Below are 12,480 nucleotides of genomic sequence, written 5' to 3'. Positions count from 1 at the left end.
CTATATTTGTCTCTTTCTAACATTTACTACACTAATAAATCAAAACATTCTTGTCGACAACTCCATTTTGCCCAACCATACCCTATTCTATATTTTGTTTAAAACATTTCTTAAGAACAAGATAAAACCGGATTTAGATTTAAAACTACAAAATATAAAATATTTATCTGAAAGTAGGAAATATCCTAGAAAAACGTAACGCATGTCAACTCTTCTTCCGGACAAACGTGCAAGTTGCGTGGAGATGTAATCGGGCGGTCAGATATCGTGATATGCGGTGATAATGGAAACGAGCTATCGCACGCATCTGGACCAAATCGGTGTTATGGAAACTAATTTCATCTTATATAACACGTGCGGACGAAAGTTTACGTGTTAAGATGCTCAGATAACTATGACAAAATGATTTGGTTATTGTTTTCTTTCTATTTCTGAAGAATTTCTCCACGAAATTTACACGTTACAAGTTAAACTATTAACAAAGTACGTAACAGTTTCGCTAAAGTTCAATCCGCAGAGCAATCGGTCAGTTATCAGACAGGCCACGCCTTTTCGACCTTTGACCCCTGAGTCAAACTGCAATGCGCCTACAGTCGACCGCTACCGGTAGCGTTCCCAGAATGGTCACTTCCTCCCCGACGTATCGGATAAGAAACAATTGTACTTGGCAATTTATTAAATACAAAAATAACTAATGATGTCTTTGACATCAACTTTACAGCCGCAGTTACAGCTTAAATAACCATCATATACTAATAAGTTTATTGGGAGCTTTTTGCACAAAATACATGTTATTTTGACAGTGAATGATGAAGAATGGATGGAATTTAAAGCTAATTAATTCTATTTTCACATTCTTTACCTACCTATAAAACGTAAAGTTTCAAAATAAGCATTTTTAGATATTATTTAGAATTCTTTGGCGCGAATAGCGCGCTTTCATTACAAAGTCCAGTGTCAGAATGATTAGTGAGGGGACATAAACATCGACATTTTAGCAAGGCTAGTGTTGCGCCAGTACACCGGCACAGTGTCGAATTTTCTTCCTAACAGTATCAACAATAAATATATTTCAAACATGTTATAAAATAAATAATTCAATAGACATATAAATTGTATTTTCAAAGACTCAAAATGTAATTAGCATACAATAAGCGCCTGACATACGAAGACGCACACTATAAATTTTCCAATTAATCCTTTCACAACATACGGAATACATTACAAAACGTATCAAAAGCCCTTACCTTGAACCATAATTACCACTAAATAGGTCAAGGGTTATTGAAAACAGACATCCAATAAACTTCGATGAACACAAAACAAGCCTTTATGACCTACGACATAAATGTCGTTTTCATATCCATGGTGTACGTGTACACATATACAAGGTTAATAATGTGGGAACCGGGAGCATGGTGTTATAAAAGAACTAGGAATTTTTATTTTGTATTCATTATCCAGTTTTAAAAGTTTTCAAATTTTATTAATCGAGCTGCGATCAACACAAACAGAATGTTAGTTTAATAAAATTTGTTCAGATTTCTTAGTATATTATGCAAAATTATGTAATTTTAGAGTTCCGTACCTCGAAACGGATCCTTTATTAGATCAATGTGTTGTCCGTCCGTCTGTCAATACCCTTTTTTATCTTATAGATATATAACATGGTTTTCTAACCATATACTATTACAATGGTGGTATTGTCTGCATCAATCATTTCGACGGCTCAAGAACATCTGCGCACCGCACCGTGCACCTTCCCTCTCAGCCCTATGCGCCCTGAAACATCTAAAATTGTGTTCTATCGCCGCTAAAACTTTGGATTCCTACTATACAACTGCGACCTTACCTCGGTTAGGTGTCAAGGAGTGACTCAAATGTCGCCCACGTCCGCACCGAACGCGCTCAAACAATGCACATTGCATCCAATATGCAGACGCATTATCATGTACTTATTTTATTCTATTTTTATAGCACTCAACCAGTAAAAGGATGTAATAAACATCTGTTTTAATGTACTTTGTATTTGATATTCGTATAAAAATGATAACTTTGCTTTTAATATTTATGCAATTCTTTTGGTTTAGATGGTAACGACCATCACTAATAATCAAGATAATTAATCATACATATGAACACTTTGAAATCGTAACAAAATACATACATTGATAACGATATAAGTTGAAAGATATGTATGAAGTCAACCAACCCGCACTGGGCCAGCGTGGTTGACTATGGCCTAATCACCCCTAACTTAGAGTAGGCTCCAAGCCCCTCGGTGGGGACGTATAGTGAGCTGATGAACGAAAAATTCAATGACCAACTGGGGATAGTGTTGGACATTGAATTTTTTAGAATTTGATAAATCTTAACATTTTTCTAAATATTTCTTTAGTACAAGAAAAGAATAGCATTTAAAATGACTATTATTTACAAAAGAGTGAAATTTATTTAGTCTTCTAGTAAACTAAAATGCGTTATGTTTGATTTCCGAGTCTATCTTTGAATTGTTAGAGATATAAGGTTTTTTTATATCACAACTAGATTTGTGCCGAGGCCGATTCCGGCAGCGCTCGAGCAGCGACCTCTGCCGGTATATAAACAAACAAATCTTCCTACATTTCAATCATTTTCACGTGATGCAATGATATTTCCTGTTCTTTTATTCGACGAACATGAAAAAGAGGTTTAAAATACAATTCGTATAAGAAAAACGTGAATTTTTCTATTTCTATGCCGGTAATATTCTACGGATAATCATCATACACAATCTGTATGTTTGTTTGTTTTGATTGTAATTTTACAATCGTGGGATGTAATGTCAGGAAATTGAATGAAAAGATTAATAAAACAAAAATAATTTTGTGTTAGAAACATATTTACAAATGAAATCAAATCATGTCAGACAAAAAACACAAACTTATGCTAAAGATAAATACGGTAAATTTTCACACCATTTGTAAATTCCTGTAAACTTGAATGATTGCATGTTTTCCATTTGAATGACATAACTTAAGTTATTTTAATGATTTCAGCAAATAAAGGCAAGATCCGAGATATTGTAATAAAAAGCCGGTCACAAAAAGGAACAGAACCAAACAAACCGAAGGCAATAATGGCCAGGTACCAGGCGGGCATAAATTCCGTAGCAGTCGTCACACCTACGTACACCACAATTATTGTCACAACGTCAGGATAAAAACAACTTATAATATACATAGAAAAAAGGTTTTATTCATAACGAAAACGCTATCTTAACTGCTAGCTTTCACGTGTTTCTTAACCAAAAACAAGAGTCTACTGCGACTTCTTACATTACGATGGCCTTTCATACCGTAAGAAGTGATAGCCACTTAAGTTTCTCAAGATAAACACAAATCTTCAGCAATATAGTGCACATATTAATAGACTAAATAGGCCTTAGAGCTTTTTCAAATAGTATTCAAAATACATCTGCACATTATGATTATTAGATAAAACAGACAGACAGTGGCGTAACGTTCCACTTTCGTATTAATTGCATAAAAACATAGTGCCGTCTTTTTCATTCGCTCAGAACAAGCTAAGACAACAATACAATAGACAACTACAGGTCTCTCAGCAGTGAAGTCTCATAGTTAGATGTACTAGGGAATAAGAAAATAGTTATGGCCACCCTATTAGCCACACTCACACCTACCTGAGAGCGCGGTCGCGAAAAAAACGCGGTGCGTCGACCGACTGCTGCCCTTGAAAGAGACACGTGTCCGAGCACACAGACACGAGCCGACACCCTACACTAATTCACATTAAGAAATACTTAATGTTACTATGAGAAATTATAATTATTAACTATTGAAATACCACTTTAGTATTTACATTCAACTTTTTATTTGAATATAAAAATTACTACAAATGTACGTTATATATACATTGGTAGACAAATTGTCCTTTAGGTTATTGTCTTTTTTTGATTGATTAATAAAATTTTCTATCTAATCGTTTGACAATGCCCTAACGTCCGAAGTAATGTACATAAGTTAAAATTGTCAAAGTACATCCGATAATCCTCGCCAGCAAAACACAAAATATAATTTTATAATTGAAGTGTCTGTCTGCTATCTTCGAGTGTTTCAACTTAATTACTCGGTTGCTTAATTAACGCGACGCTTAAAACGAACTTGTACTTTGGTAACTTCGCCTGTCGTTGTGTCTGAGTGTTTTAAAGATCAACTTCTGTTTGATAATTGTGTTCACTTATGACTACCTGAAGCACTTTAGGCAAACGGAATTGGATTGTTCAATTAAAGTCTAATATAATGAGTCCTTACAATAATTAAAAAAAAAAGTTTGTAAAGACCAAAGAGCAATCCGCCTTAGTCTCTTTCACTTTATGTAGTTATAGCTGTCGCCTACGATTGCGTCCGAGCGGACTATAAAAAAAACTTAATTAGTAGCCTATATGTTCTTCCAGACTATGTTCTACATCTATGCCAAATCAGCGAGATTCATACAACCGTTCTGGACATTCCTTCCAATTAACACCCATCCAAACATCCGCATTTATAATATTAGTAAGATTATACGCATTCGTACACTTGTAGGTAAAAATAATGGCCACTATTACGCAACAATTAAACAAAAAAATATCCTACCTAATATTATACTTTAGTAGCCTAGTATTAGTAGATCAACTAAAACTAGAATCTAGACACTCCTGTGTATTGAATATTAACGTTCATTGACCGATGTTAATTTATTTCTAAAATATCTGCGTATAATGATGTTATACGCAATTACATTTAAAACTTAAGCACGCACAACCTCTACACATCCGCCCTTGAACTTGGTCAGCGAGTTTCGCAATGAATTGCGCCGTTCTTAACGTACTCTTGCGCACAATGTCTTTGAACGTATAGAAATTAATCAACATTCTTTACATCACATACAAGCTAACGATCTTTTTATTTTTTAACTAGCTGTCGCCTGGGACTCTGTCCGCGAGTTGTAAAAAAAACTTGGATGCCAAATTTCATCGAAATCCGTTCAGCCGTTCTGTCGATACCTTCAAACATCTATCCATCCATCCATACGTTCGCATTTATAATATTAGTAAGATAGGTATATCGGTTTACACGCAGAGACATGTAAAACACGTGACATTTATCTCAATCTATACATCAAAATCAATGTTTTTAGATAAACTTCAGTAATGTTCATGTCATACAAAAATATCACGGCACGCGTCACGTCGCGCTGCGCTTAATTAATCCTATAAAATAGTTAAACTAGTACAACTCCCAAATTAAGTGTACAGTGAGGCTTAATATGTAAAGTGTCACCTGTGTTGTTGTGGAAGACGCTGTAAATATCAAGTTAATTAATTAATTACATTATTGAACGCGAGAGTTGAGTGCGGCAAGTTCTGGTTCTGGTTTAATCAAAATATGCAAGAAAACTGAACTAAACTTTATTCTGTCGAGATTGTCGCTTGCAGATGTGGCTTAAATACAGTGCTGGTCGTATTTTGTGTTAAATACTTGGTGCTTGAAAGTGAATTGGTCAAAAACAATTAGTGGTGGACATTGTTATGTTATTTTGTCACTTACCCACGTCGATTTGCAAATTTGAGGAAGTCCTACCATACGATTTGACATTTCGACATTTCGTCTAATGCAATCGTGGCGCAACGGCCTTGCCTACGCTCACGGAGTACATTCTTACTACAGTCCGCAGCGAGTCCAGTGGTTCGAGCCCGGGAAAGAAGTTCCGACTTTTTGTTCTTTTTTTTTTTTTTTTTTACATTTTGTAATATACAAAATTATATTATTTTAATGATCAGTAATTGTTGTTCGGTTTTTTTTTACTACATTTAAAGATATCTGGAATTATATATATATATAAGTAATAAGTACATTTTGTTCTGTCAAGTCTCTTACTTTTTTTTTTTTTTTTTGTAAAACTTAATTAAAAGAAAGATTCGTCGTTTTTTTTGTGTTACGAAAATTCTCTTTGTTTTGATTTTTTTTTATTTTTTCTCGTGTAAAACTACTTGTGTGTGTGTGTGTGTTTTTTTTTTTGTACAAATTATTTGTCGTTGGACTTCCTAATCACTTTTTTTTTTAAGATTGTATACCTACTTTTAGACCCAAACACCGTATATTCCAGGTGCATATATATATAATTAATTGAAATAATTGATTGTTTGTAACGCCAAAATGGCTTCTCCGACTATATGCAATGTTTGTAAATTATCATTACCAACGAAAGAGTTCATGGTCTGCTGCAAATGTAAATCTAAATTCGATCTTATGTGCGCTAACGTGACCCTAAAACGTTTCACTTCAATGGAATCTCGATTGAAATTATCTTGGAAGTGTCCTGAATGCTGCGGTCAGGTTCCGAAGTCAGGCAATACTTCCTCGCGGTCTCAATCTGAAGACATACCAACTGACCACTCAACTAAAACTTTACGCAATAAGCCAATCAGAGAGTCACCTACAGCACATGAGGAATGTAATTAAGTTACGGAAGACAAACTTCGAACAATAATGCAACAGGAACTAGCCAATCTATTTAAAAATAATATAAAAGACTTAATATGCGCAGAATTAAAAATAATAAATGATAAAATAGATAGTTTTCAAGAGGCAATAAGTTTCATTAACACTCAGTACGAAGAGATCAAAAACATTCTTCAAGAAAAATCAACAATGATATCAACTCTTAGGACGGAGAACGACAAACTAAAAAAGGATGTTAAAGACCTTGGTAATCGGCTCAATATAATGGAATTGCACATGAGAGACAGCAATATCGAGATTAATGGCATACCGGAAAACAGATCAGAGAACCTGGCAAATACACTTAACCAACTGGCAAAGATTGTGAATTACCCGTTAGCCACCGAGGACATTCAACTTATTACCAGGGTTGCTAAAATCTCTCGGGATAACAACAGACCTCGAGCTGTAATAGCCAAATTACGTAATCCCCGACAACGAGACGCTTTCTTAGCCGCTGTAATGAAATACAATAAAGCCAATGCGGATAAAAAATTAGGAACTCAGCATCTAGGAATAGGTGGCGCCCATTCTCCCGTTTATGTCACCGAACATCTTACTCCTGAAAATAAATCTCTTCATGCAGCGACTAGAAAAAAGGCAAAAGAACTATCTTACAAATTCGTATGGGTTAGAAATGGACGCATCTATGTTCGCAAAGATGAAAACTGCCAGCAGCTTTTTATAAAGAGTATTGACACCCTAAGCCTCCTAAATTAAGTTTAAATCCTATCGAATGTTGTGGCACCTATAAATATCACAGTGTTAGAAATATACTATCAGAACGTACAAGGCTTAAGAACTAAGACTAATGAAATATTAAAAAATGTCTATACAACTAACTACAATGTGATTGCCCTTACGGAGACATGGTTGAAACAAAGTATCGCTGATAAGGAAGTAATGGATGATAGATACGTAGTTTACCGGAGAGACAGAGTCTGTGGGAGCTTGGATAAGCAGGATGGTGGAGGAGTATTACTGGCTGTCACACGTGATATACCATCTGCACGGGTTGAAAGTTGGGAGATCGATATAGAAAATGTTTGGGTTGTGATACATACTAACAAAAATGGAAGACTCCACAAAATAGCAATCTGCGTGGTCTACTTGCCGCCGCCAATAAGATATGATACACTTACTAAATTCTTGGATAGTATTGACATAGTGATAAATCAAACCGATGAAGTAATAATACTAGGAGATTTTAATTTAAATTTCATAAACTGGAGCGCAGTCGAAGGTAATACTTACATGAAAGCATCGGATCATAATTCATCTCTCGGTCTCGCTCTCACTGACTTTCTAGCTTTAAATAACATGTATCAGCACAACTGCATTCCCAACGATGATAATAGATTTCTTGATCTTATTTTGAGCAATATCCCGAAGGCACATGTTTCTAAACCACTACAATCGTTATCTAAGTGTTACCGATACCATCCCAGTCTTCTACTTACTATCCCAGATGCACATACTAGATTATTACGCGAAAAACCACATACAAAATATAACTATTATAAAGCCGATTACGTTTGTTTAAACAGCGAATTAAGTACAATTGACTGGAATTACAAGTTCTCCCGCTGTTCAAATGTAGATGATATGGTGGCTGTTTTCTATGATATACTTCAGACTTCTATCGACAAATATGTTCCTAAACGAAGCATCACCAAATCTAAATATCCTTCTTGGTTCAATAGTTCGTTAATTAATTGTATAAAAGAAAAAGAAAAATTACGCAAACGATATAAAAGATTAAAAAATCCGCGTGATGAATTCGAGTACCACCTCCTCCGAAAACGTGCGCACAAACTCTATGATGATTGTAAAAAATACTACATGCGAATAATAGAAAAGAACATCTCTAAGAACCCAAAACTACTATGGGGATACATAAAGAACAAACAAGGCAGACGTTCCCACATGCCTGAGAAAATGTATAAAGATAATATCACTGCGGAAAATGGTAAAGACATAGTCAATTTATTTGCGACACACTTTTCATCAGTGGATTCAAAAGAGTGTGTTGAATCTCAGTGTGACATAAGTTCGAATATCCCCATGTCAAATCAATTTGTCTCAAATGTCATAATTAGCGAAGCTGAAATCTTAAGAAAAATCAAAGGACTAGATATTTCTAAAGGCGCGGGTCCCGATATGATTCCCCCTTTATTTGTTAAAAGATGCGGTCGAATACTGGCTTTTCCTCTTAAAATCATATATAACCGATCTATTCAAGACGGAAGATTCCCAGTGATATGGAAAAAGGCTTGTATAATACCGGTGTTCAAAAAAGGTGATGATACAAACGTTACAAACTACCGGCCCATTTCTATACTGTCAACGTTTTCAAAACTATTTGAATCATTAGTATACCCAATACTGTGCAGGTTAATTGACGTGAATCTTTCCACTGACCAGCATGGTTTCAGATTAGGTCGTTCCACTCACACAAATCTTGTTCATTTTGTATCAGAGATATCGCATGATGTTGATAAAGGCATGCAAGTCGATGCAATTTATACGGACTTCAGCAGTGCTTTTGACAAAGTTAACCATTCCCTGCTGGTTGACAAGCTTGAAGCATTCGGTTTGGGTGGGGCCTTACTAGACTGGATAAAGTCGTATTTAAACAAAAGACAACAATATGTATATGTGAATGGGTATGAATCAGACGTGTTCTATGCTGACAGCGGCGTTCCTCAGGGTTCTCACCTTGGCCCCCTGCTCTTCTTGGTTTTCATAAATGACATTACCTACTGCATTAAAAACTGCAAGAAATCTATGTTCGCAGACGATTTAAAGTTATACAAGACTGTCAAATCCCCTGCTGATGCAAATCTTATACAAGAGGATTTAAATGCAATAGAAGAGTGGTGTTTTAAAAATTCTATGACTCTCAACGTAAAAAAGTGTTACCATATTAAATTTAGCAAGAAGAAGAAGCCGCTTGTCACAAAGTATGAGTTGGGCGGCGCGATTATATCCGAGTTAGAAGTAGTACAAGACCTTGGTGTTACAATAGACTCTAAATTAAAGTTTACGACGCACGTGAATAATATAGTTGCCAAGGCTGCTAAGACTTTAGGCTTTCTAAGACGGAACACCCAAGACTTCAAACTTATACAAACAAAACAGATGCTATATAATGCTTTCGTGCGTAGCCAACTCGAATATGCGAGTGTTGTTTGGAATCCGTTGTACGCGGTGCAGTCGCAACGAGTTGAGGGTATCCAACGAAGCTTCACACGCCATTTAGCATTCCATGCAAGAGGATTTTCACATCGTAGTCCATACACTCAAAGGTTAAAACACTTTAATATGATGTCACTTAAATCAAGAAGAGAGGTATTAGATACATGCTTTCTATATAAGCTTATAAATGGTTCACTTCATTGCCAACAGCTGCTTGAGAATGTTTTCTTTTCGGTGCCTAGACAAAACGCACGCGGCACTAACAAGCTCTTTCACGTCCCCAGGTGTAGGACAAATCTCGGCCAGCACTCGCCACTAAACAGGATATGTTCTGGATATAACAGATTACTTGAAAAACAAACTACAAATAATATAGATCTCTTTGGCACGAACTTTAACTCTTTCAAAAAAATTATTAAAACTTATTTCAGTATGCATAATCTATAGAATAATTACAAAGATAAAAAAAAATCTACTATTTTATAATAATTTCCGAAACCTTAAATAAATACCTCTGTAAATGTTATGTACACCAATATTTACATATGTATAAGATCTAATACTATTCATTTGATAAGTTGTATGTGTGTTATATATATGTTGTGGTTGTGCTTAAATAAATAAATAAATAAATAAATAAATAATGTTAAGTAACTTTAAGGACGCCCGTGAAGACGTTACTGCCTCACTCAGCCATTAATTAGTCACTAAGGGAGACCTTAATGTACACTTGTTACACTAAATCTACGCTTTAAAAGACTATTTAAAGAATTTGAATGTGGCAGTCAATAAAACAATTTTAAATCTTAGAAAAGTTCCAGTCGCATTTTTAGTATACAAATAAAAGATTACATTTTAGATGCTATTAGATTAGTGACATTTAGTGACACATTTTATATCTTGCGTACATTTTTGCATGACATCTTCAAAGGCCGAAAATGTGCGATAAGTCTTCAGATCTCACAACTAGAGTGATTAAAATTTCCGCCGAGCTGACGATCAAAGTAGATAAAATTCGTTGCGGTCAATTGCCTCATGAGAAACTTTTTAAATCGTCATCGATGATGTATCTACATCACTATCAAATATTGATTATCACAGAATTTACGCTTTTATAAAAACTTATAATACATTGTTTAAAATATTTTTACTTAGTTATAAATTGATTAAGAATTGGTCTTAAGATCGGAAATAATCTTACTAATATTATAAATGCGGATATGGATGTAAGAATGTTTGTAGAAGGTATCTCCAGACCGACTAAACAAATCTTGATGAAATTTTGCACATTTGTAGGACATAGGCTGGCAGAACACATAAGCTACAATTTTTTTTCTATTCCGCCCGGACGTAGTCGCCAGCGACAGCTAGTAAAAGATACTTTTAAAAATTCATTTAATTTAGTAATTAGTTTTACGGTAACACAGCCTAAAATTTTTTTTTATATCAAAAGGTGGCAAACGAGCGAGCGGCCACTTGAAATCGCTGAAATAGCGAAGTGACCGTTGCCCATAGAAATACGCAATTGCATATGCGTTGCCTACCTTTAATCGACGGAGGAGAGAATGCACAGAAAGAAAATATCTTCCCTTTCCATGCATCCTCTCATCCGAAAAGTCCACTTCCACTTCCCATCCTTTCCTTATAAAGAAATAGATGGGAAGGGAAAGAGGACTAAATTAGGCCTCGGGGACGCACACTCATCAGACGAAACGCGGAATTGCTTCCACTTCACGCCTGTCTTCTGTGTGGTCGTGGTATTTCACCGAGCGAGCCGGGCCAATTCGTGCGAAGATGTTAAAGCGGGCTCTACCACTGTTAATGATTTTTACACTTTAAAAAATTGGCAATGTACCAATACTTTATGAGTACTACATAAAAACGTTATATTTAGGCATATGTAAAAATACATTAGGCTCGTTAAACAAACCTGTAATTATCTGGCAACAGTCAATTTGACCAGACGGTTAGCTAAAACACCGTCAGGTCAGTGACTGACCACTAGCTTGGACAGCTTTCAAGAAATATTTTTAAACCAAATCATATGTCTATAGATATTATTAGATATTATGCGTTAACAGAGGTTATTAACTGTTGAAAAAAGTCACTATAAATACAAAAAAACTATTATTTTAACAATACTTCCAACATAATAACATAAAGCATAGATTTTCCTTTTACCAATTTTTAATATAATGAATTTTTTAAAAATTAATATTCGAAAAACGAATTCAAATATATTTTAAATAATTTCAAACCTAAGTCCTTTACCCTTCGCAAATGTCTAGACAATTTCCACTTCAACTTGTTCAAATTTAACGAGACGTTACAGTATGAATATTTTACATGTTACAATTCGAAGACAGAAGAAAATCTATTATTCCTTCTAAGAAACTCACAAAGGCATTAAATCATTTAATGGTCCTTTAACTGACCATTAGTGTACGATCTCTCCCTCAGTGACATTTAATTGAGGTAACGGTAAGACTAGATAGCGCCAGATTGAAGCGCCTATAGCCAAATGGTAAAGGGTACGCGAATGGCGGTCAGGTGATCGGGAATTTGAATCCCGCCATTCGATTTTCGTAAACCATATCCTAGCACAAGCATAGAGCTTAGTTGGAATGGTACAAGAAATATTAGTAAATTAACAAAAATCTTCTAATATTTTTATCAAAAGATACAGTCAGAGTATGGGCCTTGGGACACAATTACTTGGGTATTAAAGAGAACAGAC

General features: G+C 35.1%; 2 protein-coding genes across 3 annotated transcripts in view; one reads left to right on the top strand and one right to left on the bottom strand.

Annotated features, from left to right (window-relative positions):
* The window catches only part of LOC106121190 (mitochondrial cardiolipin hydrolase), a 104,871-nt gene that overhangs the window by 22,278 nt on the left and 70,113 nt on the right, over nucleotides 1–12,480 (bottom strand). The window lies entirely within an intron of this gene.
* Nucleotides 6,525–7,284, top strand: LOC106121191 (uncharacterized). Its single transcript, XM_013316715.1, has one exon. The coding sequence runs from the start codon at nucleotides 6,534–6,536 to the stop codon at nucleotides 7,263–7,265; it is 732 nt and encodes a 243-aa protein (XP_013172169.1). The 5' UTR covers nucleotides 6,525–6,533; the 3' UTR covers nucleotides 7,266–7,284.

Source organism: Papilio xuthus, unplaced genomic scaffold (genome assembly GCF_000836235.2).
Source record: "Papilio xuthus unplaced genomic scaffold, Pxut_1.1 DF826945.1, whole genome shotgun sequence".
NCBI classification, from domain to species: Eukaryota; Metazoa; Arthropoda; class Insecta; order Lepidoptera; family Papilionidae; genus Papilio; species Papilio xuthus.
Note: the sequence above shows the minus strand (reverse complement) of the source record. Positions and strands in the feature narration are given on the sequence as shown.